At 38.7% G+C, this 26856-nt stretch overlaps 2 protein-coding genes and 1 long non-coding RNA gene across 6 annotated transcripts in view; 2 read left to right on the forward strand and 1 right to left on the reverse strand.

Moving 5' to 3' along the window:
• Positions 1-26856, reverse strand: part of LOC137174346 (uncharacterized) — a 146297-nt gene that overhangs the window by 106884 nt on the left and 12557 nt on the right. For all 4 annotated transcript variants that reach the window (XR_010925344.1, XR_010925341.1, XR_010925342.1 and 1 more), the window contains exon 2: positions 22789-22882. This is a non-coding gene — a long non-coding RNA (uncharacterized lncRNA). The remainder of the gene's footprint in view (positions 1-22788; positions 22883-26856) is intronic.
• On the forward strand, positions 2107-6267 carry LOC137174775 (homeobox protein HMX1-like). Its single transcript, XM_067580255.1, has 3 exons — positions 2107-2808; positions 3475-3666; positions 4696-6267. The coding sequence occupies exons 1-3, from the start codon at positions 2568-2570 to the stop codon at positions 5106-5108; spliced, it is 846 nt and encodes a 281-aa protein (XP_067436356.1). The 5' UTR covers positions 2107-2567; the 3' UTR covers positions 5109-6267.
• Positions 6946-8766, forward strand: LOC137174776 (homeobox protein HMX3-A-like). Its single transcript, XM_067580256.1, has 2 exons — positions 6946-7285; positions 7649-8766. Exons 1-2 carry the CDS (start codon positions 7072-7074, stop codon positions 8194-8196), a joined length of 762 nt encoding a protein of 253 aa, XP_067436357.1. The 5' UTR covers positions 6946-7071; the 3' UTR covers positions 8197-8766.

Below are 26856 nucleotides of genomic sequence, written 5' to 3' on the forward strand. Positions count from 1 at the left end.
ACTCATAAACCCTTGTTATACCAAAACATTAGCCACAACTACACACCATACTGCCTGTATGTAGGCTACACGGTGACACAATACTAAATACCTTTTGTAATTTGGGTATTCATTTTAAAAACGTGTGTGGAGGTTGCCCTGTATTAGGCTGATAGGCTATTACTTGCAAAGCAGCTTTAATAAAGTCAATTTAGTGGCACAGTGGAGAATAATTATGAGCAATTCCTCTGAGGACACAAACGGTTTGTTGTTCTCTGCTTCTCTCCATAGCTGACTGCTGCTCGGCTGTACGTGGACTTCACAAACTGACACATTATTCCACTGTTCACCTTCCTCCTTTCTGACTGTCTCACTAACATTCATCGCAGTGTGTTTTCTTTGCACAAAAAGAAGCAGGAAAGAGTTCGATTCGTCGATGGTTGATCAACACGTAGCCTCAAAACCTGCAGGCTGGAATGTTCTGAGCATTTGTTCAAGGCTACTTACACATGAAAGTAAGCTTTTCATAGTGTTTAAATCCTATTACAACTCTGTTTTACTCCTCTGTTCGCGGTTTTCGAAGCTGACTAAACATTTTCCACCTTCAGCATTAATTAACTCATGTTAAGCTGGAACATACTGTCAGTCCATCTACGGGCATTTAAGGTGGCAAAAAGAAAAAAAATATATTTATTCTACATGGATGAGCTACAGTTTAATGCTCATATTAGGTTTTAGAAATACTTCTTATCCATGTGAAATGCCTTCGTGTGAAAATGAGAGTATTCTGGAGCCTGTGTGGTGGAGATATAGCTGCACTTTAGGAATAACGTGATCCCAACAGAAAGTGGTAAATTGCTCTTAAAGCCACATGAAGTTAAAGCAGCTGGTGCTTGTGTGTGTGTTGTAGTTCATTTGGAAATACGTGTTTGCAAACAAACAAACAAAAAAAAAACCCTTAAAGATAAATTATTTTATGAAATATGTTTTCCTGCAAGAGAATATCTTTGTGCAAGTGAGGAAACAAGATTTAAAGTCTCCCATCCTCTCAAAACATGTGTTTGGTTTATTGTTGCTTCACTGTGCAGAGTTTGACACTAGAAGGCTGTTTTCACATTTCATCTGAATCTGAAGGAGAAAGTTTCTCTGCGCTCATCTTAAATCTGAGTTTATGTATGAGCAGGATTTGTGACATCACAACTAGTTTGGAAGCCAATCATGCTTCAGTATACTTACATAAATTTAATGTGGAAACTTGAAGCCTCCAGTGCACATACAGAATAATGAGGATGGAATTTTTTTTTTTGGTGAAGTAGGAGACATCTTGTGTCCTGCAGTGTGAAAATAAAAACATTTGTAAATTTATAGTTTCTGGATTTTTCAATAAGGGATAAATAGTGAAGGACTAGTTATGCTCCTAAAAGTTTTTAATGAGGTAATTGAACTTTCTTTGTGGAAAAAACATATCAGACACAAATTATTATTTAAAGGAAACTATTTTTATGTCTTAAAACACGTCTTGAGGGGATCTTTAAACAATGCTATTAAACTTTTTTTTTTTAAGTTGGGCTAGTAGAAGTACTGCAGATTTATAGACCTGTAAAAAAACAATTTAATACAAATTAAAGAAATTTAACAACTTTGCACTTTACACATGGACTCAATATAATAGTATCAGATGTAAACACACAGGTCATTCCCTTTTCATTACATGCAATTATTCTTATTCCCTCCTATAGTCTTAATGTCAAAGCAAACATTTTGAGTATCAAGTTAATGTGAGCCCTTACATTAAAAACCCGGACCATCCGTGTACTGGTCAGATTTTAATTAGTTAATAATAGTTTAAAAAATATTAGTATCACTATTATTTATTGGCTCTCCAGAGTTTACTACGAGAATTATCGGTGTGTTTTGATCATATTTCGATAATTACAATCGAAAAACTTTCTGCTCTCTCTTGGAAGAAGCCTTTATGCCCAGAAAACACTTTATTTATTAATTACGTGTGTAATTAAACATAGTCGAGAAATACATGCAGGGGTAATTTACCAAGAAAAAAAACAACGTGTTTAATTTGCCTTTGGGCTTCTACTAATAACGGAAGTACAAGTTCAACACATTTACAGTGCGCATAGTAAATATAAAGTGTGCATGGACAAATGTAACCAATAGGCGGTACTGTGCCATTCTTCATGAAGCGCTCTCCATCTCCAGCCCTGAGGACAACACTGTATCTCTGCTTTGCTCCCTAATTGACCTAAATTCAGCATCTCTGCGATCCCTCAAGGCAGACTATCAACACAGCCTACAAGAGAGGCTCAGACCGACACAGTCTCTAGTTGTTTTTCTTGGAGTAATTCCTCATCGCTTCTTGTCTTCAGTTTTAAACGAAATTTCTGTCTGGATCTCGGCGATCTCGGGACTCTCATCTCATGGATCGCGTCGGTGCGGTTTACGCAGGAACAGACACTCCTAGCTGGAAACAAGAAGCATTCCCGGGAATGATTTTGTAATATCCAAATCTGGCAGGGGGGAACTTAAAAAAAAGGTGAGAAACGCGCTGTGGAAGGTCAGAAAAAGCCAACATGCTGGACGATAAAGCGCCGAGATCGAAGCTCGGTCCTGCGTCGAGGGGTTCATCTTTTTACATTGAAAATTTACTGAGGAAGACAGACAGAGGGGCTTCAGCTGAGGAGAGGGTGGAGACCCCGGGCTTCAAAGTTACCGTCCACAGCCCGACGATCTGTCCGGGGCTGGAGGCGCGATGTCTGAACGACAGTGACCGGAGCAGGACACCACCCAACACGGCGTACAGCAGCTCAGGGAGTGAGTACATCTGTCAATATTTGTATGTGTTTGTCCAAATGTGTTGATAGAGGGAGAAGAAATCAAACATGTCCACAATAGAGTGAATTATCGTATCGTTTCGGCTAACCGGTCTTATGTTAAGGTGGATAGTCGTGGTTAAAAACGACCATAACAGTTAGAACAAGAGTTATCTTTAATATAAACCAGTTACAAATCGCCAAAACCAATTTCACAACAATATGGTGATGTAAATAATTAAATCACACATGCGTAAAAGTCTAAAAAATGACCATCTGGATCAGAAATAGGCTACAGCAGCGTTTATTTATCATTTTTCACAAGAAAATCTTTCTTTAGTGCTTCAATAGGCCACAAGTGGAGGGGACACATGGGCTGTGACACGTTTCGCCGTCCATACTCCGTGCGTAAAACGCCCCAACTCCCCAATTATCAGCTAAGTACGAGCCAACAATATCTGGCAACCAAACAAGAATCTCACTCTGGTGCTTCAAATAGACCAGCAGTCTAGAGCTGATGCGTATTTATAATCTTGGAAAGGACAGGAAGCAGGAATGCGCGTAATTTGTCTGATAGTCTCCTTCTAGTTTTGGGCATGAGTGAGATGTAGCGAACAGTGAGCAGGATGATTGATGGTGATTTTTTTCTCTACGATATTGCTCGCAGGTCCGCAATACAAGGCCAGCTACTCTGATCCTCTGCCCAACAGCGACCGGGATTCCCCGACTTCAACTGGGCAGGCGGAGGAGGACGATGATGATGACCCGGAGGAAAAGGGGGACGACAGTGTGACGGGCGACAGGAGGCAGGACGACTCGCGCTCCTCCTGCTTCTCCCAAGAGGACGGCTGTGAGTCAGGTGAGGCCAAATTAAAAAAAAAAAAAAAAAAAAAAAAAGCAACAGCCTGACGCTAAAAAAAAAATACTCCACCTTGTGCTTTGGATAAGCCGGTATTCGTCACCACGCATGCGCCGTCCTCCTGAAACGCTTCCTCAGGCTTTGCAGTTGTTTTTTTTTCTTATCCAAAATGTAAAATATAGTGGTAAGAGTTTCAACAACTTCTTAGTTTGGTGCAGATGTTTGGGTATGAGAATTTAAAGGTGCAACTAAGAGTTTCTGGGTCCACTAAAACACTCTTTATTTAGATAAAAAATAATAATAATAAAAGGAAATCTTCTGTCTATTAATGTAATTTTGATGACGAGTTCTCCACCAACCAAGTGGGAGTACTAGCATATGTTAATTATATATAATATCTACAATTAATTGACTCAAATAGCCTCTTGAAGCTAAAATGTACCTTTAGTAAATACATATTCATATTTAGCCTGATAAAGACAATATATTTAATCTGTTATGGTTATATTTAAGAGACTGTATTTTGTACAGATATCAATAATGAGTATCTCTGTGTACAGTAGAGGATATGGGACAATGTTGTATTAGGTGATAAAACAACAACAACAAAAATAGTCTGAAGTATCTATAGGCTGCAATTTCTACATCTATCCACAACTCACGTCTCAAAAAGTGAGTTTTATACTTGCAGGGATTAAAAAATGTGCATTAAAAAAAATACAGTTCAAAATGAGACAAATGAGGTTTTAATTGTTTATGAGGAGTTTAAATACAACATATTCTGCTCATTTACAGCTGTAATTTTTCGTTTGGTCTTTTGAGATTTGTGAGAGTTGTAACAGTTTTTTTTTTTTCAAAGGTTATTGTAATGTTGTAAATGTTGATTTTTCAGGTATGTTCACTGAATGAGCTAAAAACAGACTTCCTGGTTATTTTATCTATAAACTGTTTCTCAGCTGATGTATCTACTCTGTCAGTGACTGCATCCGCTTACATTAAGTAAAAATCCTCCCCACTGTTTCCTCTCAGGTGACACCAAAGTGGCGCGGAAGAAGAAGACCCGCACCGTGTTCAGCCGGAGTCAGGTGTTCCAGCTGGAGTCCACTTTCGACTTGAAACGTTACCTGAGCAGCTCGGAGAGAGCCGGGCTGGCCGCGTCTCTGCAGCTCACCGAGACGCAGGTGAAGATCTGGTTTCAGAACCGCAGGAACAAGTGGAAGAGGCAGGTGGCCGCGGACATGGAGGCCAGCAGCGCGGCTGTAGCCTACCCATCCCAGAGGGTCGTCAGAGTTCCCGTGCTTTATCACGAGAACACCACCCCCAGCTTGCATCAAGTGTCGCCACCGGTGGTCGGCTTCTCCACCTCTATTAACTATCCATTGACTGCTCACTTCACCCACCCAATGTCCTTCATAACACCACAGATGACCGGACTGGTGTGAGGTTTAGGGTGGAGGTGAAGTTTTTGGACACCAGTTAATCAAATGCCACAAAAAAATGTCAATTTTTAGTTTTAGTTCCAGGTTCTGAGGTCAGAAATCCTGCTGATGCACTGACAGTCTTCTTTTGTGGAAATTTCTAGAAGAATAAATTCAGCCAGATTCAGATTAAGATGATCAATTCTCTGAAACAGTAGGCCATCATGATCCTGCACCAACCAATCCCTGTCAACCTTGTACATTTGGCGGAGTGATATCATTATTCTATGGAGTGTTACATTATTATGACAATCACTACTTGGAAATCCTTGAAACAAGAATATGTCTCTTATTGTGGAGAAATATTCTCATTTTTAAGATTCGGTGCTAGATTTAATGGTATTTGTGGACTATTTAGGGTGACCTCAGGCAATTATTCACATAATGTATGGATGATCCACATATATGGGATCAAATAAGGGTCAATAAGATTTTGAGCTTGTGAAATGATGTTCAGAAATAATTTGGTTGTATATCAACCTGTGTACACTTGTGGGAAAAAAACTACTGAGAAATTCATGATTGTGAATGAAAATATTTGTGTCAAGATAAAGTTTTTGCACAAATTATATTAACAGTGAGGCCACACAAAGAAAAAAAAAGGCTTTTGTGAACATTTGAGATTCAAACCAGAAAACTGTGACTCTCAAAGTTCCCACACTGTGTGTGACACTGAAGTTACACACCTCTACATTTCAAGTCTTAACTTGCTTTTACAGCCAAAATCACAGCCAAAATTTAAACTTAAAATTTACTCTTTTTAAATACAACCTTATACTAATAGGTCCTGCCTTTAATCTGCACTCGTGTTCATTTCAGTTGAAGTTTTGTTCTTTGTGTAACTTCACTGTACAACACAACCGATCGTTTCTGCATTTCTCATGTCAGGTTTATAAAGGACGACAAACACACATTGAAATTCTTCCCAAACATTATTGCACAGGCTCTAAAGGTTTTTGACCCTCGTTTGAGTCCGTACTGTGCACATAACATGGGAATATTATGCACTTCTCTACAAAGTAGAAACTTGATTATTTATTAAAAGACATTTTGGTGTTTTGAGCATGTCATTTAGTTGCATTCTTTGACACATTTTTCTATTTAAAAGGATTATATACAGACTTTTGTACACTTATATGTTCACATGTAAATAAAATTTATGCACAAATTGTTTTGTGGTTTCTTACTTTGTATTTGCTGTGCTTATCTGCAATGAAATTAAACCTATATATATATATATACACATGTTTATGGCTTTAATGATGAATTTGTTGGGTTTATTTTGAAAAAAATGGGACCATTAGGTGAAGTTAAGGTATGCTAATGGACTCATTTAGACGTTGGATTAAATAAATAAGATATGGTGCAGCTTCAACACTGGTTTCCAGTGAATGGTCACAACAAACAAAAAAAGGTTGTTGCTAAAAGTGGACATTTGCTTTCTTGGTGGAGGTTAAAACGGGTTTCTGAAGGTTTCAGTTCCTTGAATCAATTTTTAGGCCCCACAGTTCTCATGACCCTAGAAATCAGGGTGTTGTCAAGCTGTCTGAACGTGATTCAACGTATCAGTCCTGGAAATCTCATGTGACCCAGTCCTGATAACAGTCGACCCTCAAAGGTTCAGAAATTAAAAAAAAAAAAATCTGCGTGTCTTAAATCTGCTTGGCATTACGATACACTGACCAAGCGGGTATGCATTTTAATGACACAAGTGTTTAAAGCTTCAATATGGCAGCCAGACGTAAATCTGCATCCCGCCCTCATCTGCCCCACAACCTCACCAATCAAAAGCTGTTAAACCGCAGTCTTCCGGGTCGTTGAAGAACGGCGCACAGGCTCCTCTGCTCTCTAGTTGCAGCCGAGGAGCAATGGTGCTCGGAGCGTCCAGAGGCGTCGGTGTTTCGGAAATCTCGGAGGAGCAGATGAAATGCCGGGGAACATGAGCAAAGAGGATGCCCCGAGCCGGAGCGCTTCTTTGACGTTCACCATTGACAACATCCTCAACCTAAAACAGCGGGACAGCGGAAACTTTGACGGTTCAAAGCAGCAGAGGGACAGTGGATGTAAAAATGACTTTCAAGCGAGGATTGATGAGGTGTGGGACGTCCGGAGGAGACATGACAGCGGATCAGAGGAAACAGGTAACTGTGGGATTTAATAAGTGGAGAGATTACAAAGAGTCTCTCTTAAACTGTATTATTACAGATATTAATAACTCTTTGTAGGAAACAGACCTCCAGTTTTAGCATGATATAGCTTTTTAGGGGCAGAATGATGCGTAAAGATGGATCAAACGACAGTAGACTGATAGAATATTTATAAAAATGACTATTAGAAAATGTAACAGTGAAAGAAGATCGCGGACTGGTCGCTCTTTATTTTTTATGTATTTTTTTTAATCTATCTTAATTTTTATGCCGCCTCTTCACATATGTATCTGTAGGCGGAATAGTAAGTGTGACTTTACCGCCACATCAAAGCACGTTTTGTCCCTTCATTCACAGCACAAAACAAGCCAAGAGTCCAAAACGCACCGCCGCTGACCGTCGGCTCCTGTCCCGGGGCGCAGAGTGCGCACAGCGGCGAGAACGACGCGTCCAAGCAGCAGCAACAGCAGCAGCAGGAGCAGCAGCAGGCCACAGCGGACACCAAAGCCATGGTCAAGAAGAAGACGCGCACAATCTTCTCCAAGAGACAGATATTTCAGCTGGAGGCGACGTTTGACATGAAGAGGTATCTGAGCAGCTCAGAGAGAGCGTGTCTCGCCAGCTCTCTGCAGCTCACCGAGACTCAGGTGAAAATCTGGTTTCAGAACCGCCGCAACAAGCTGAAGAGACAGTTATCCACGGACCTGGAGGGGCCGTTGGCCGCAGAGCACCTCTCAGACGCAGGGAAAAATGTGCAATTACCGACTTTTTACAAAGACAGCAGCCTGCTGGGTGGATGTTTGTTACCCATGCCTTTCCCTGTGGTGTACCCGACTGCAAACGCTGCGCCTTACATCTACTTCTCCAACACTGGCAAATATTTTGGCCTGTTTGATGCAGACTGATGATTTCCTGTTTAGGATAAGGACGACAGTGCGTGGACAGTGGGACATACAGTAACTCATTGGTCTGTGTTTTTTTGGTTGTTGTTTTTTCTTAAATTCACAAAAATTCTCTCAACTTTGATGTCAACATATCAACAAAGACATGCATGTGCCACTTTTTGTCCTTCCCATATATTATTATTATTATTATTATTGTTATTATTATTACCATTATTATTATTATTATTATTATTAATATTATTATTATTATTATATTTTCTAATGTTTCGGATATTTTTAATAAAAAGTTTATCGCCAGAAAAAAAATGTGCATGCATTAAATATCCCCTGAGCAGTTTTACTTTGCGCAGTAATGTCATTTGAATGAATGTACGTTAATGTTCCTTCGTAGTAAATAATGCTGCATCAACTTTGTTACCCGCCAATAATACTTTTTTTTTTTGTGCAGTGACACTTCATTTGTATTTATATGGCCTTATTATTGTTATTATTCATTTAAAAACACTTGTTTTGTTTTCACTTGACCTTTCATATGACAGACTGTTAAACTGTGAATACAGTTATATCATGACGATGATGAATTTTGCAATAAAAAGTGTAATATTTGCAATTAAGCGTGTGGACTCAGTCTGAATTATACCAAGAGAAGGTTATAAACAAGTGGACTTTTAAGTGTGAATATGTATTGTGCTTCATTGTATTTTTTTCTGTGTATTTGGATCACAGAAATAAGTTAAAGTAAGTTTACGTTTCTTCAGAAAGTGTAGGAGAAAAAAAATCTGTCATCTTAGGCAATGACACATTTCCACCATGTAGTCCCCAGATAATGAATAGATTCTTAAAACTTAATGTTTAAAACAGTTATCTCCTATAAACTGCACCAACATCGACACAATATGTACTAAATACTTAAAATTGATACCAGGTTTCATTATTTGCTTTATACATAACGAACACATCGTTTAAATTTAGGATATTAATTACAATAGAGCAGTTTTAATGGATCATGCTGTAGAGAAGCTGGAAGCTGTAGAGGAATAATTTGCATATTTATTTAGTTATCCACTTCATCACGTTATTGCTGCTTAATTAAGCCAGCAGATCACTGGAAAGTTTTCGTGAAAGTTTTCTAGTTTGTAAAGTTGTTTTAATTGACCCACACAAACGGCTGTTGCTTGTATGTTTCTTATAATTTAAAGAAAAGATCTTAAACTTTGTTTTAAAAAGTTTTCAGCAGTTATATAATCCATGTAAACTGAAGAGATAGCTCATATAATGCCTCTAGGAACTGAATTTAGACATTTGTTAACTTCTCTCTGCTACAGCTCTTTTCTTAAGGTTTAATCCACTTTAACACTGTTTGTTGAAATAATGTAGCTTCATAAATAACTTTGTTCATATAGTTGAAGACAGCACTTTCTATTCTGAAATTAATTAATAACTGTAATTTTTTTAAGTAGTAAAAAGCTTCTAATATGCACAAATAAAATATTAATATAATGAATTACATGAATAAAAATGTAAATGGAGCCAAACCTGTCTTTACCCTAAACTGAGAGCATTAAATATATCACTTTTCTATATAAAATATTATACTATATGACATATATGTGTTTAAATTCAGTAATTCTTGGGTTATTATAAGAAATGCAGCAGTGTGAGGTGAAAACTGCTGTTTTATTACATTATACCAAGCACAAAGACTTCAATGTCCTTATTATATGTATAATTTAAAAAAAAATATTAGTACAAATAGTTTAAGATAAATATCTACAAATACAGAAGACAGACTCTTCTGGGACACTTTTTAAAAGCGTATACAGTAAAGAGGAAAAAGAAGAAAAATCAGTTAACTTTAAATCCAACAATGTCAAGAAAAGTCCGTTTAAACTGCTTTAATTGTCAGAATATACCATAAAAGTTTGTTTTTAATGTGTGTAATGTTTCACACCAGCTAAAATGTGATACTTGAAATATGTACATTTTAAGATTTAGTTGTACATGACATTGTCTAGTGTTATTTTAGGAAAGGCTAATATGAATCATTCTTAAGTGCATTAAAGATAGGAAGGAAACACAGGAAGAGAAAGACGTGTGACAGAAAATCCGTGTGGCGGTCAAAAAAAAAGTTTCCATCACACCCTGACTCATTGCCTCCAGGACTGTATTTAAACATATGCACAGGAAAACTGTAAAAACCACAAAAAAAAAATCAGTGTTTTGAATCTAAGTGCTCCACACTGAAACACACCATTAAAAGAAGGAAGTGCAAAGGTTATTGCTAAATATGCACTTTAGTTGTTAGAAAGGTCAGGCTGTTTGGAACAAAGCACCTGCACTAAACTACACTGTAAATGTCATATTTAGCATAAGGTTGACAAAGTTTGCTCAAAATTAGAATCAAAAAAGTATATTAATAAAAAAGAATAAAGAAAAGTAGCAGAAAAATTATGTTAAAACATGTGTTTGTGGAAGTAGAAAACCTGAAATACATCTTCGAGTGTGTAGAAAAGTAAAAACAATCAATGACAGGTGAGATTTCTGCGTAATTACACACTTATTGTCGGTCAGTTTACACATCGTCAGCTTCATGTCGCAGGATGTGCATTTTCACACCACACAACCAAATCTGAGCCAAGAAGAACGCACATTAAAGTGACCCAGAGTAAAGTTATGACAGTGTCATGATACATAATACAGTGTTAGTGCTGTCACATGCATCCTTGACCAAAAAAAACGCTGAGATAAACACTGTAAGCTTCTTTCCAACCGCTGAAAATCTGCTCTACTGAAAGAATCAGTGGCAGTTTTTTGTTGCAGGCCTGTAGGTGCTGAACACAGTCGGAGGCTCTGTTTTTCTTTCACGTTACAGTGCCTGAGTGTTGCACGAGTATCGCTGAGTAACGCATCTCTCCAGAAAGTGGGAGAGGAATAAGAGAAATGTGTGTTTAGGTGGACTTGCATCAGCGCTTCTGGAGAGATTTTTTTTCCTAAAGGGCCCCGGCAAGCTGCACTTACACACCGTTTCCGGGTCACTTCCCCCTTCAGTGCTGGAGCCTCTCACTGCTTTCTCCCTGTCACAGCCATTCAAGGCCCCGTCGCTGTTAACCTGTTCACTCAACCACTTAGTCTGCCCGCAAATCAGTTGTTTTCTCTGCTAAATTCCTATCTACCTTGCTGTGCATGTTGAGTTGTACAGTATCTCATTATTCCCACAAAAGGACGGTGAGGAGTTGTTGCTGTGGTGTAAAGTTAAGCACCGTTTATTGAATATGTTGTGTCTAAAACCTAAAAAATGAAGAGAGTAAACAGAGGAATCATCTCATAGTTCACACTTTTCATCCTTTACACTTTCATAAGCTATTCACAGTTTCAGAAATACCTCAAAGTGAAAATAATGATTCATTTTTTCATGACCTACGGAGTTCGGAAAGTTTTTTTTTGTTTTTCCACTTTTAAAAAAGTACAGCTAATATTTTAAAGGTACATGTTGTACCCTTTTATTTCAGTGAAATATCTAATCATCAGTATTACAATTATTATCAGCACTATTGCAATTTCTAACATATTTACACTTGAAACATATGGTACAAACTGTAAACTATTGCAGATCTCTCTAAGCCTTATTGCACACAGTTGGATTAGAGTTTAGCGTCTCTTTGTCCTTCTGTAAATCACAATAATCCAACTCAGACAACTACTTCCTCACTGTGTTACCACCATTCACAGATTAACAGCACTAATTACACTGAATAATTGAGGATATTAATTATGATAAGTGTAGGCTGTCCTCGTTATAACATGACACTGTGACTAATGTGCATTTAAGGAAGAAATATCAAGAGAAACATTTCAGTGTTCATACTGTCACTTCACATCATGACTCAATCATCATCATTTTTTCCAAATCAATTCTTAGATTACACTCATTGGAAGTGCCACTTTGTGAATATGTGTGAGACTAAAATCACAACATCACACGTTATACAGTATATTTATTTTAATGGGATATTATATAATGCCATAAAGAAGTGCTTGAAAATAGAGTTTTGCACCTATAACCTATGTTTTGTAAGCTTTTACATTTAAGTGTGTGTTGCAAGTTTGCAGGTTTCTGTTTGCAGACTCAATTCCTTAAAGTGTGAACATTAAGTTTTCTGAAAATGTGTCCATTCATTTTTTGTAGAAATATTCAGACTTATATAATCACACCTGCAAGGACAGACCTGGATATGCAAGCTGAGTTGAATGTACAATCTTACAAAACTTAGGTTACAATGACAAAACTTTATTTTAATAACAATATAATGATATATAATGTTAAGGTTAACACTTTTAAGGTTAAAGACGCAATGTGTAATTTTTTGACCATGTAAATCTCAGATATTTCCACATATATAATTTGATAGTTTGTGTAATAAATGCAAAAGTGACTTTTTGTGTTTCTCATCTGATCATAATTCAAGATAAAGGTCTTTCTTACTCAAGTTTTCATAAATATTACTAATGTAAACCTGATTATTAATAATTCATGATAAAAACGATTATTCTGATTTAGTCATTATATTATTTGGTGTTTTAAAAGTTCTGTCAGTGTATTTGAGAGTAATCACAGGTTTCACTCTTGTTAAGATTTTCGGTGTTCACATTTGAGGGATCTTTTATAATTATGAAAACTTTAAGATCGGAGTCAAGTTGGTTAAGTTTGTAGCAGTTATGATTAAAAGTAGTGAAAGACTGCAACTGTCCTCACAAGTGCGGTAATGCAGGTTCGTGTGCACAGTAGTGCCCGCTTGGCGTGTCTTGGAGTGTGTCTGAGATGAGGGGTGGGGGGTCGGGTCGGGTGGGGTTTACAGTCGCCAGACTTCCTGACTCTCCCGCTGTCGGACACTTGTGAACGCAGCGTTGGCTCTTTGTGTCTCAGCACTCTGCACTGCAACCACAAGGTTCAAATGACCCCACCGGCTGCCTGCAGTCTGCCCCGGGCCGGGCTGCAACCCCCCCCACCCACCCCCCCACACACTCACACACACACACACCCCTCCCAACACCACCACCACCACCAGCCTCATCTGTCAGAGGCGAAGAAAAATCCATTAAAATCTCAACCTGATCAAAAAGACGCCCAAAGCCAAGACACCATATGCAGTCATTTAGAGCTATCGATGACTGGCCAGCATTGCTGGGTAGTTTAATACATGCGATTGACTTACTGCCAACAGTGGCAACAAAGACTGTTTTTCTACAAAGAAATAGAGCTGTGAGTTTGGCTGAGTTATTTCGGGCTGATGTGCTCGCTCAAGGCCATCCAGAGCTGTCAGCACGTTTCTCCAGTTTGACCATCAGTAACCCACAATGCACATGGTTCTGATTCTGCGTTAAATGCACGAATGCTGAGCACTATTGTTTGAAATCATTGATCCTGAATTGCAAGTGATCATGTGGTCTCGCTGAATGATTGTGGTGGGAGTTCCTCTCATGCCACTAGCATGCAAATATGGAGATGTGACCCGACCGCTATGGATTCGTTTTACCATCAGCATAAGTCATTTTAAATCAAACTGAAAATACAGAGAGAGTGTGTATTACCAGCATGAACACACTGCAGTCACTTTAGCACTACTTTTTTGTACGACGCTTGTGTGAGGATTATCATCTTGTCTTCATCTCAGAGAGGTTGACATGTTGTCATATCTCATTTCATCTCCTCAACACAGAATGACAACTCTGATTGAGATTTCCACATCAATCATCCACCAGTGGCCTTTTGTTCGTAACTGGACCCAACCGTCTGAATACTTGTTTAATAACCCTGATAATGAGCTATTAATCTACGCTCACACCACTTGGCGCTCTACACACTGAAAAACAGGCCTGTTTTGCCGCAAGCTTTCACTGTGCATTCTCAGTTGGGATTTATAATTACTACCAATTACTGTTAGAGCTGCCTCGAGATATGCTGGATTTAACACAGCAGCCATCCCTAACTGTGGTGTCTGAGCTTAATTTTCTTAATATAATGTTTCACAACTGAGCTGTAACTGCTGTAAAATACTACAAATGTTTTGGCATCAACAGTAAACAGTGGAGAGTGGGCAGGAAATGTGAGACAGTGGTGCAGCATCTACACCATACTAGTGATTTGTCAGCAAAAGTAAGATTTCATTTGCAACACACGACCAAAATATCTTAAGCACTAAATTAAGATGACCTGAGTTTACTGAGTCATCTGTGTCATTGACTAAATCACTAGATTTTAACATTGGAGCTCCTCTCACTAGTGAAAAGGACATTTTCAGCTCAGCCGTGATACATTATTTGGTTAAAAACCTACCGAACGGCTGCAAAAGCTGCAGAAAACAATCATAATATGAGACACAGATGGAGGTGATTTCTGCATCTGTATCGCCAGAAAAGCCGGATTACGCCCAGTGACAATGTTTGCAAAATTACTTACAGCATCTGCACATGGCTACTAAGGCATGGTAAAAGTTAGAGGAAGATCATGGTTTTGGCAAATAGACCATAGATACACTACAGTTAAGATTATGCAGCAGGGAAAGATCGATGGAACATCTCAAGTTCCCTTCCTGTTTGTTGTGTGGACAAGATAAAAGGACAATTGCCAAAAACATTTCTTCCTATCCTATTTTATTTCTCTAACATGTTTCAGGGTGATTTACCATCCATGTGTCAAGCTCTCACTGGAGAACTGAAGAGGATTAAGCCTTCTTGCAGGAATATTTATAGACGATGGAGGCACAAAGTCAAAACATGTTGGTGAAATAAAGAAAATTCTTCCAGAAATCATCTTAGAGTTGCTGTGCTGTTTGTTTGTTTTTTACATTCCCTGTACTATTTTCACATAAAATGTGCCACCAGCTTATTGTAATTACAGAAACACTTCAAGGTTAGAATCCAGGAAAAAAATGTCACAATCTAAAACAAACCAACATGTCACCAAACCAGCTCTCTAACTTCTGCCAGCTGACAGCTTGCATGATTAATGAATAATATGCAGGTATATGGTGTAAAAAACCCTAAAATTGACCAATTTTTAGCAGAGGGGTCATAACCTTTAATTGATTTGTCACCCAAAACAAGTGCCATAATTGTTGTGATATCATCCTACTTTAATAAATGAGAGATGAGATAAATGACAATTTGAAAATTATGCATCAAAACAATGCTGCTGGTACACAATGGATACTGGATCTGCTATGAGCAAGATAAAGGATTAAGGACACTATACCAACAGCTGTGACTGACACTCAGAGAGACTCACTGAACTCTACTGCTGGCATGATGGTGATATGAAGATACTTTTTAATGCAAAACTCTTTCATTCTGTGTTATGTCAAGTTTGTGTTCTTGACCTTCACCAACACATTTATAAGAATTTACAAGATGTAACAAATAGTTCTTGAATAAGCCAACCGAAAATTACCACCATCTATAAAAGCTTATAAATTGTAGCTAATGTCTTTATAAATTGTTAATAATTTACTAATGTTGTGCAAGTCATTAATAACTAACCAATAAAACAAAAAAGTACAAAATGAAATTATTTATTAATCACTAATCAATTATTTAGATTGTGGAAAAAGTCGTTCTTATTCATGTCTTGTAACTGACCTATAAAGCATTTGTAAGATGTTTATTAACCATTAATAAAGACAGTTGCTTATAAATCTTTTATGACTTGTGACTAATTACAAATAATTTTCCATATTGTCCTCATCACATCCCTGAAAACTCTCCAGTGGTGTACTAAGAGGCTGACTTGTTCAAAGGACTCAGTGACGCTGCACTTTACAACATAAACAACACCCCATTCATTATGACTGGTAACCTGATAGTGACCGGGGGGATCTCAACCGGCCCGCCAGGCTTTCAGAGGGCTTATTGATCCATTAATTTCGTCGGCTTTAGTGGTCTGCAGTGACAGAGTGCCTCTGTAAATTGAATGGGGGCTGAGGGATTACAATGACCGTATCTGATGAAAAGGTCCTGCATGAGTGGCGACGACATAAATAAAGCCAAAGGTCATCCATCTTCCTCTCTCAGGAGCTGGTTTACTGTGTCGAGGAATATCTAATCTCGTCCCCAAAAGGCCTCCTAGTGGCAGATATTTCACAGCAGTGAAGAGTGGCCAAATGTCAGCATACAGTATGTTCCTCACACTTTGGACTATTGGACGCACAGCAGGGAGGGAAACAGTAGGAGGAGCAGAGCAGCTATAGAGGCTGTAATCTTTATGCACTACTGTTTCTTTATTTACAGTATGTTTAAATTTCCTGTGTTCAAATTGTAAACAATAAAATGTTTTTCACCTGCATATCAAGAAAGGCTGAAGATACGACTGAGGTCATGTCCTCTTTACTTTGAGGATGTAAAGGTTTTTCCAAATTCTTGATACAGAATGTGCAACGTTTGACTTTTTGAACTTTTGACTCAAGTATGTCAGATTTGCTGGGTGTCCACATCGCAATAAAACCATATAACTGTTTCTTTCTTTCTGTGGTTAAAAGAAAATAGAAACAGGTGCCAGATTTTATTGATTAGTAAAATGAATAATGTATATTATACTTTCTCTGCTTACATGCTTTCATTTTTGCATCATTTGCATAAAAAATTACATCTTTAGTCACTTTTTAAGACATGTGTGTATGTTGTAACTGTATACGCCTACTGATTAGTCATTTTTCTAACCAAACCAGGCAAATAACATTTCAGAAGTCAGAAAAGTTTACTCAATAAGAAACTTGTAGTCGGAAAAGTGATACTGAATTTGCAGTAAGATAACAAAATCAGTTGGTATTTTACTAGAGAGATAACAAAGATAACAAAGTTGGTAAAGTTTAGTTTACCCTTACTGTACCTCACGTATTGCAATATTGCTTGAGCTGCTGCATATTCCATCAATCTTCGACAGAAAGAACATGTGAAAGAGCAGCAAGTATTTGATCTCTTTCCAATATAAATAAATATTTAGCATGTTTTTCTTTATCTGCAAATGTGTGCGTACCAGCCTGATTTGGCACTATTTTATATGAGATGCCTTTTTAATTTCACCTGCATAATCTATCCATGAATGTATAATGTTTTTTGTGTTTTGTTGCAGCAAATAAACTAGATAAATATCTAATAGTTGAATCTTAACTTCAAGTATTTCTAAAATCTTCGGTATCAAGGTCAAACGTTCATCATTTTCAGAGTAGTATGACACGTTGCAGGAACAGATGTGGGCGAGCATTTGAAAAAAAGTTGCACATTAATGATCTCCGGGGATATAAGACCATATTGTGCCTTTATATTTGCTGTGATATCCTCCTCTGTGTGTGTGTGTGTGTGTGTGACAACAATAGGTCATTTCATTTTGGCCTCAGAGATGAAAAGCCCTGACCTTTGAGGGCTCTGGTCTCACCAGCTTCAAGCACACGACATATGATCCGCGATCAGACGTCATGTAGCTTTGCACCACTACACGGCTGGCAGTGACAGAAGTTATGAAAATCATTTGCGAAGAGGTAGAATAACGAGAGACTTCGATGCACCAGCGATAGAAACTCTCCAGGCAAATGAAGCTCTCCCTGTTTTTAAGATCAGTGTACACGCTCTGTACAAAAGACACACCGAAATCAATAGTACAAGTTGGAGGAAACAGATACTTGAGACTAATGGACACTGGGAATTGCGGCTGATGGCTGCAAAGGCCTGAAATTCATATTGATACGAACATCACAGGCCAGTGGGCTCCGAGGGGGCGAGAGGAGGTCACAGGTTGCTTTGACAGCCAACCCTCTCTTAATGGAAGCCTATCGACTGAATTGGGAAGAGGCTGCTGTGACTAACATGTAACAGGGAGGCACAAAGTCTGCCTATGTGTGCGCTGAAATAAATGTGTCTGTATGGGCGCTTGTACTTGTGCACCCTCTGTGTGTTTGAATGTATCAGTTTCTTAGCAGTCTTGAGGGATTGTCACTCTGATCAATAGCAGGTTATTAATTACTTAATAATACCCTGTTCTGCTCCGGACAGGATGATATACACTCTGAAATATAAAAATGTTCAAATGCTGTGTCATTTTAGCCTTCAGCATTTAGAGACCAAGGAGATTTTCAGTTTGACTTGTAAGTTACTTATGAAGACTTGTGGCTTGTGACTAAAAGTCCCCAAAGATGTAACCAACAAAGATGGCAAGAATGGCCAAATTAAACTTAAAGAGATGATAAGAGATCTTAAAGCATCTCCTCATACACAGAAATTGTGAAAACAGCAGATGTTTTGGAGAAATGTAACCCACAAATGCTTTGTTGTGGGATGTTAATACTACCGGAGTTCAAAAAGTGCAAAATCAAACAATAAATTACTCTTGCATAACTACTTCCTGTCTGTGGCGCTGCAAGTTGCACAGTGATGTGTGGCGCATCTAAAGCAGCAGAATTACAGTTTAAAGAGGTGATGTGCCATTTAAATATATTATATCATAATAAATGCTAAATAACATCTCCTTGTTCTCTGTGCTTCATTACCTTCAGTGGTGCCACCAGTTAGTTAAATTACAACGTTTACGTTTATGAGTAAGTGAGACCTCAACTCAAACCTTTGCAGGACCTGTAACCTTTTAGATCAGTGGTGCCCAAACTTATTAGCTTGTGGCCTCTTAAAGGATAGGCTCATTATTTTTCTAGGTCAGGTGCCTATATATATATATGAATATATCAGCTATATTGCACTTATAATATAGGTGATGTGAGACAAAGGCCACAGTCATCCTTCTGTGCAAAAATGCATTTAAAAGTTTATCTAATATGATATCTGATATACTAATATGAGGCTTCAAGTGGATAGCTTCCAAAGTAAGTCCCAGTATGAACAAGAGGAATGATTACAGCAGACAAAACCTATTTAAATGTTCATTTTGGGCATCTGAATATATATATTGACAGACCTGAAAAATTGAGAACTTGTCCTTTAAAGTACAGCAGTTAGTCTCTGCCTTGTGAAAACCACATCAACCTTTCATGAGTTAAGACAGCCCTGTTTTCACCTTTGTGACAATGCAGTTTTCAGATAATCCAATGGATTTTTAAATGGTTTATTTACCTTTTATAAAAAGGATAATTTTCTTAACCCATAAAGGAACACTTAATTCTTCTATTTAACTGAAAAAAATCAAAATGTGGAGATAAGTAGTGAGGTGCACAGTGAGGTCTTCACAGGTTGTGATTTTATCCTCAAAATGTCTCCACAAGGGGTAAAACATTTCACAAGGAAAAACAAAATTTCAAGGAAAAACAATTATAAAAATGTCTTTTTTCTCCCGCTTGGTGGAGTCCCAAACAGAAAGTTGGGAAACACTGTTTTAGATTATTGCTGAAGTGCTGCTGCACAGAAACTCATGGACACACTAGGAAAGAAAAATGCTGGATGAGAAACTATTATGTACCAGATATTTTCCTGAACCTCCACTCAGTATACTAGATTTCTTTACTTCAAGTATAATTTGCACACAAACTTTCACCCTGCCAGATATATGAATTAGCAATCTGCTAAAAAAAAAAGCTTCCGTTTGCAGAACGCAATGTTTTACATCCTGTTGTGTCCATGAATACAAACTGCTGACTCAACATGAGACTGCGGTGTGAAAGTGACAGTTAATTGACAGCTGGTGTATTTCCTGCTGATTTACTCTCCTCTTCCAGGCAATTGGCGAACGCACGGTAACCTGACCCACATCTCTCACCACAAAAATGTAATTATATGCACTGCAACCATTTTGCTTCCTTCTGAATTGGCGGCATGTGCTCTCAGTTCATTTCGCCCCGGAGGGCTGAGCAGCTGTGCATCGCTCAGCTCATCCAGTGTGACAGCCCGAAATCACAAGTGCAACAGCCCAGTCATGGGAATTTATCATCGGTAAACACACATATCACTGAGCAATCAGCGACTGAGTGGAATACAAGTCGAGCTGCAGTTGATGCAGTGAAAAGGACAACTACTCCCCAAATAGGGATCATTGGATTGTGGGCTAATAGCCCGAGTGGCAGCCTGCCAGGTAGATGCACCTGCGGCTCTGTAACAGACTGCATCATCACAGCAGTTAAACCATTACATATGGTTTTAGAGTACCAAGAGCACCATTAAATCACAGCTGCTGAGAAACAACCTCGACTCTCAACAGCACAAGAGCAGCAGACAACTGAATCTATTCCTATGTTCCTCATCTCAAACTGTTTATTTCAGTAACAACTCAATCAATCAACAAGCCTTAAAGAGACAGGAGCTAAAACGGCCTGTTTCAGACAGAGGCTGAACCGAGGGGCTGCATAAAGGGCCAGTTTAAGCTAAATAAGGAGGTTTTTTTTAACTGTAAATCATGCAAATATATTCCAGAGCCTCCGGAAAATTAAAAAAATAGACTTGGGAAAGTGAGTGATACTTTCCCTTTAATACAAAGCCCTTTTATATCATGACTGCCAGCAACTGAGGTTTATTAGATTTTATTGCCTCTGTATGAAAAAAAGTCATTTAATGACTGTGATTCTTTCAGCTCCTACTTGTTCACCAACTGCAAGGCACTGAATAAAGAACACTCTGCTGAACACTATCAATAACAATATCTGCAGCCACAACTAATGATGAGCATGATCACATTTGTAGTGATGACGCTACAGTATGATTGTTTCCATCATCTAATGAAGACTCCTCCTGCACCTCTAAGACCGGTCTCTGACGCAGCTCTGGTCACATCAGAGCTAAACAGTGATGCTGCCTCGGTGCCAGAGCTCTGACCTGTTCACCAGCTCTTTGACCCTCGCTGGAATCCCGAGCGAAACACAATTTGTAACAGTCCAGATATTTTTTTTTTTGTTTGAACCGCTCATCTGAAACAAATCCAGTGGCTCGGAGTGATACGCAGATACAGATGGTGCAACAGAATTAGCTGTTCTGTTAATTAGACACTCAGCTACTACTGTATCATGCAGTGGAAACCAACATCTTTATCATTAAAATGTCAATAATGACAGCAGATGTTTTAGGACACAAAATAATCAAGATCTACTTTATCTGCTCAGAGTAATGATGAAGGCTTAAAGGTCCTCTCCACAGTGCATTTCAGCCAACAAGTGGATCTAGCATGACAGCAGCCTGAGGTTGAACTCTCATCAACATCACTACGACAAGCCGCTCAAAAGACTCTCAGTCAACCTGTCATCTGCTGTCCAAGCCGCTATTAACACGGCTGTTGATGTTACTCTTCAGCTGCGATAAATGATGCGCTGCAAAGGTCACAGTTCACAGCCACTTCTGACTGTCAACAAATGTCAGTGTCATTTCAGGTGTGTGTCAAAGATGCTGTATTTGGTGTACAGTCTATAAAACATTATACTTTGACCTGTAAATGTATTATAAATGGGGGGCAAATTGTTGTTTTTCATAGTTTTATCTGATTTTTTTTCTGCAAACGTAAAGCTCAGAAACAAACAATATAGTGTTGGCCAGCAGGGTTTTCTGTGGTGTCAAAGAATATAACTTTTTAGGCACAAAAATGTCCAAAGACATTCTTACCACTGGAATACAGAGGTGCACAAAGTCAGATAATTATAAGAGTAGGTATTTAATATTGCACTGAAAAGGGTCCTCAGATGAATACTAACTTTAAGCAAACTAAACACAAAATGCATGACTGTCTGCACCATTAACAGAGTGTACAACTGATAATTGAATAATGATAAAAGGCATAAAGATAGCATGGCCAGAGGTTGAGCTGTACCTCTGCAACATCACCTGACCTGACTGTGTTTTGTACATTGTGCACCAGTGTTGTGTTAACAGTTTAGTGGAATATTCATTTCAGTCACACAAGTTGAAGTTGAGGGACTTGTGAGAGACAGATGAAGCAGCAGAGGCTGACATATCCTAACTTTTAGTCCCTGGTATGGGTCAAGTTCCAAAAATCACTAGATCCTACAATTCCCACGATGCAACTCAATAGCATTTTTTTCTTTTTTTAGACCCTGGCTGCCCGGCAAATAACCATGTATATCAGACTGCACACTGTACGCAATTTGCAGTGCAGCTCTGTTGAAGTCTCCAAAAAGTCTCCAAACCCAAGCTGAGATGACCCTGATGACATCACTATGACATCATCAGGGTTATGTCCTCACTTTTCAATTCCTCCAGAGCTACAGATGAAATTATACCACTGTTTTCACAGACTGAGTTGTACTCAACATGACTAATAAATGGATTTTTATATGTAAATGGTTCAGATTTCAATGTCTACAGATCCTCACTCTTTTGATATCTGCAGAACCTCCTGGTCACATATGCAGATTTTCTTTTTTTTCAGTTAATTTAATTGCAAATCTCAGTATTTTATCTACTCTAATGCCAGTATGTCAGTAAACATCTTTCTACCTTCTTCTATTAGAGGTAGAAGTTCAGAACTACAAAGCCAAAAGGTGACTTCCTGTGTTATTATGTCTGCAGCACACGGTACTCTTAAAAACAGGTGAGCGGTGGGGTTACTTGATAGCATCGGCTTGTTCTGAAATCAAACACTTCATAAATATCTGTACTCACTCGCCTCCCCATCCCCTGGTGTCCTAGAGAAGATGCAGCTCAGAGAGACGGATGCTTTCAGCCATGCATTATTCACCACTGTAATTCCACAACCCTACAAAAGAGAAAACAGAGGGTTTGTGTTTATTTTATTTATCTCTTAAATCCACAAATAGATAGCTGAAAAATGTTCCTCGTTAAAAATGAATGACCGAGCAGCAAATAGTGAACCTTTGGTACTGTTGTCCTGGAGGGATTAAGACTAATATCCGTTTCTATTCATCAGAAGCTCCAACACTTGGTCAGTGTTTGAAAAGCAGAAAACTGTAAAAATGAGACCTTGTAACATTTTATAAATGGACTTCTTCAAGGTAAAACTAAATCTAAACTGATCTATTGTATTTTTAAGCCTTTGCTCAAGACTTTCACTACTTAATATGTTTGTATAGTTCTGTTAATGTAGACAACACTGGAAACTGGGCAGATATGTTTAAAGGTCACGACTGAAAACTTAAAAACCAAGGATGAAAAAAAGTTGGATAACATTTGTAAATTGCCTTGATGTCATCACAAACGTCACTTTATTACTTAACTTTAAATACATTTGTTAGTGTTTTTCGTTGTACTTTACATATGCTTACTGATCGCATGTAAGGTTCAAGCCATCTGTTCTTTCTGGATTCCCTTGTAGATACTAAGAGCATAACTATGTGCACACACATCACTATAGAGATTAACAAATTATAAAAAAAAAAATAATGTCTGCACACAAACCCCAATCCACAAATGTATTCAGGGTAGATTGGAGTTGGATCCTGGATCCTTGGAAACTGAGTTTGTGCCACTATGCCCTCTTTAGGTTGTCTTTGAATGCGTTCATTATGTATGTGTTGATTATATTTGATTATTGTAATCGATTGAATAAATTATATCAACATTAAACAACAAAAGCAAGGTATTTAAAGCACTTATTGGCTTTATTTCTGAGATTTAAATGTGAAGATCAATATCAATTTCATGTCTGTGTCTCAAGTAAAGAGCTGGAGACAGGAGGCGATTAGCTTAGCTTCGCATAAAGACTGGAAACGGGGGAAACAGCTAGCCTCCAGCACCTCTAAAGCTCACCAACAACATACGTATCTTGTATCTTTATCTGTACAAAAACGGAACTATTTGGGGTTGTTGGGGTAGCAACGTGCTGTAACTAACAACAGCCTGGTGCAGTGACTTCCCTGAGTCTTTTCATCACAGTGACATTGCCATGGCAACCAGTGCAAAGATGTACTGGGTGAACTTTTCTTCGTCAAGAAATAGTTACAGCACATAACTCTCCCTGTAAATCACAACTTGTTGTGTTTACATTTACTGAATGTTCATGACAGATTAAACAAAGTGTTTGTTAAAGAGGTTTAAAGGTTATTTTAGTCTTTTTTTGTTTCCCCGTGCTTCAAGTCTGTATGCTATGCTAATCGCCTCCTCCTGACTTGAGCTTCATACTTAACACAAAGACATGAGTGGCATCAATCTTCTCATCTAACTATCTCAAAGAAATGAAAACACATATTTCCAAAAATGTCAAACTATTTATTTATTTGATGAATCATAATAATCATATAGATTCACCACATCCGACAATAATGATAGCTGCTAACAGCTGGAAAGCAAGCCAAAAACCCCCTGATGTCTGAATGTTGAACTATTTATTTATTTGATGAATCATAATAATCATATAGATTCACCACATCCGACAATAACGATACCTGCTAATAGCTGGAAAGCAAGCCAAAAATCCCCTGATGTCTGAATGTTGAACTATTTATTTAAAGGGTCACAGAGTCTATAATATTACATATACAGCACATATTGTATCATAGGAACCCTGTATTTCTGATCATTTAACCCCTTATTCCACCTCCAGGACTCTTAGGTCATGTAACATGGGGTTCCTGGCTGTCCCACGAACAAATCTTAAGCTCAGGGGGTCGGCGCCTTTGCTTGTGCAGCCCCCAGACAGTGGAACAGCATCCACCTCACTATCAGATCTGCCCCCTCCATTGATTCCTTCAAGTCCAGGCTAAAAACTTTTATTCTTCAGCGTTTGGATCCACTTGAAATGGGTTATTACTCTACGCCTCAACTATGTTTGTCGATTTGTGCTATATGTCATGTGGTTGCTTTGTTTTTAGTCTTTAATTCTGTTTTTATTGCCTGATTTTGCTCTGTACAGCAATTGTGCTCTATAAATAAATGTGACTTGACTTGACTTCCTATAGTTTCTCATAACCTATTGTTTTCTTCTCTCACGACTGAAATGTAAAACAAGCAAAAAATAAATTAAAATTAGTCGAGAGCTGATCAAAGCAGTTTGTCACACTCAGTTGTGTTTAACCTCACTCATGCCGAGAGATTTTCAAACGCATCCTATCCTGTAGACTGAAGCACTTTCTAAAAAATGCTTTGAGATTTGGAGGGAAGTGGCTGAACAGATTGTTATGTCACCATTAGGGAGCTGTAATAAAGTCATATTTCCTTTGCATTTTGCATGACTGGAGGGCCTTCCACTCTCGCCTGTCTGCTCCTCTCACATCAGCCTCCCTTAAGTGGAGCAGTTCTGGGCTGCAGGTTTTGCCTCGCTGCCGCCAGAGAGTGTCTGTGCCAGATAGCATTGCATGATTACACTCTGCACCGCACAATTTTGTAGACAGCGTTATAGCAGGAGAATAAAATGTCTTAGGCCTCATTAAACGCCCACACATTTGGAAATTAGAAACCAGTTATTCATCACTGGGAAAAATAGGGACATCAAAATTAAGTCTTTTATAACAAGTTGCAGACGAGCTCTGAGGAGATGAGCTGCTTAACACACACTAAACACCCTATGGGTCTCACTTTTTTGGCTGGACCAGGCAGCCACAGACCAGCCCTATAACCCCGCATGTCTGTCCGTCACTGACTGACTGACTCACTGAGTGATGAAGTTACATCATAGAGACAGAGCGCAATTAAGTCTTGCCCACCCTGGAGGGAAGAGCAATTCATTGCTCTCCTTTGACTTTTTGTTGCATGAAGGTGCCTCCTTGTCACTTCTGTCTGCTAGCAAGCAACAGAAAAATGCCTAAAAGCTGCTGTGTGGTGGGATGCACTACCAACAGGGTAAATTACCCAGAACTAAGTTTTTGTAAGCTGCCATCTGAGCCTTTAAGAACACAGAAGTGGTTACAGGGCTGTGTCCCGTGCGGTGGAAGAGACAAACCTGACCTGAGCTGCACGAACATCCTGCAGCTCAAAAACCTCCATAAAAATGTCACATATAAACCGGGACATGCCGCTAGTCACAGAGAATACATATGAAAGTAAACACAGAACAGCTGTTTAATTGAAAGGTATGCATTCAGCTGAATTGCTATCTGTAAATAGAGCCTAAATGGGTAATGATTGCATGTCTGTGCATGTAATTTCCCGCCTATGTTTATAATCTAAACTCGCCATATCAGCTGTGAAAAGTGTCATGCTAGACTGTTATGTTATTATGTTTGCTATTCAGTTGTGCTATCTCTACTGTAGACAGGATGTCAGCCCTTACATTCATGTATTGCATCTTAGCATATACATGTAACGGGTTTCAGCATATTCAGGTGGGCATGGACTAAAATTTCTCAGTGCTGTGCAGGCACGCACGAGATAAACCCGATAGCCTTAGAGGGCTGCGCATATACTCATAGAATCTGGAGTTACAGTACATAAATGACATTGCTATTACGCTCTCAGGGAGCATTTACAGGCCACACAGAGGGTCCGACACTGACAGGAGCACCAACCCGCGGATGCAAAGAGAGCCTAGCCTGCACCTAGTTAGCATGGCTGGCATTGTTAGCATAGCCGTGCCATGTGTAGCCCATAGACTGTATAAAATAAGATGTAGCTGCGGTGTTTCTGGTTTAACGGCACCATGCTGGGCAGGTGACAGGTGTGTTTTCGGTGTTTGGGTGCTCTGAAAGACGTCATAGCATGGATATAAAGTCACAGCTGACGAACTGCTAGCCTAGCATGCTAATCCTACGTGAACATATGGATGAGACCATCTGTTTA

This window comes from Thunnus thynnus, chromosome 22 (genome assembly GCF_963924715.1).
Source record: "Thunnus thynnus chromosome 22, fThuThy2.1, whole genome shotgun sequence".
NCBI lineage: Eukaryota > Metazoa > Chordata > Actinopteri > Scombriformes > Scombridae > Thunnus > Thunnus thynnus.

Excerpts from the sequence above, each read along its gene's own strand:
- LOC137174776 (XM_067580256.1), top strand. The coding sequence starts at position 7,072 with ATGCCGGGGAACATGAGCAAAGAGGATGCCCCGAGCCGGAGCGCTTCT. Across the intron at positions 7,286-7,648 it reads CAGCGGATCAGAGGAAACAG|CACAAAACAAGCCAAGAGTC; the intron begins GTAACTGTGGGA and ends CTTCATTCACAG.
- LOC137174775 (XM_067580255.1), top strand. The coding sequence starts at position 2,568 with ATGCTGGACGATAAAGCGCCGAGATCGAAGCTCGGTCCTGCGTCGAGG. Across the intron at positions 2,809-3,474 it reads GGCGTACAGCAGCTCAGGGA|GTCCGCAATACAAGGCCAGC; the intron begins GTGAGTACATCT and ends TATTGCTCGCAG. Across the intron at positions 3,667-4,695 it reads AGAGGACGGCTGTGAGTCAG|GTGACACCAAAGTGGCGCGG; the intron begins GTGAGGCCAAAT and ends GTTTCCTCTCAG.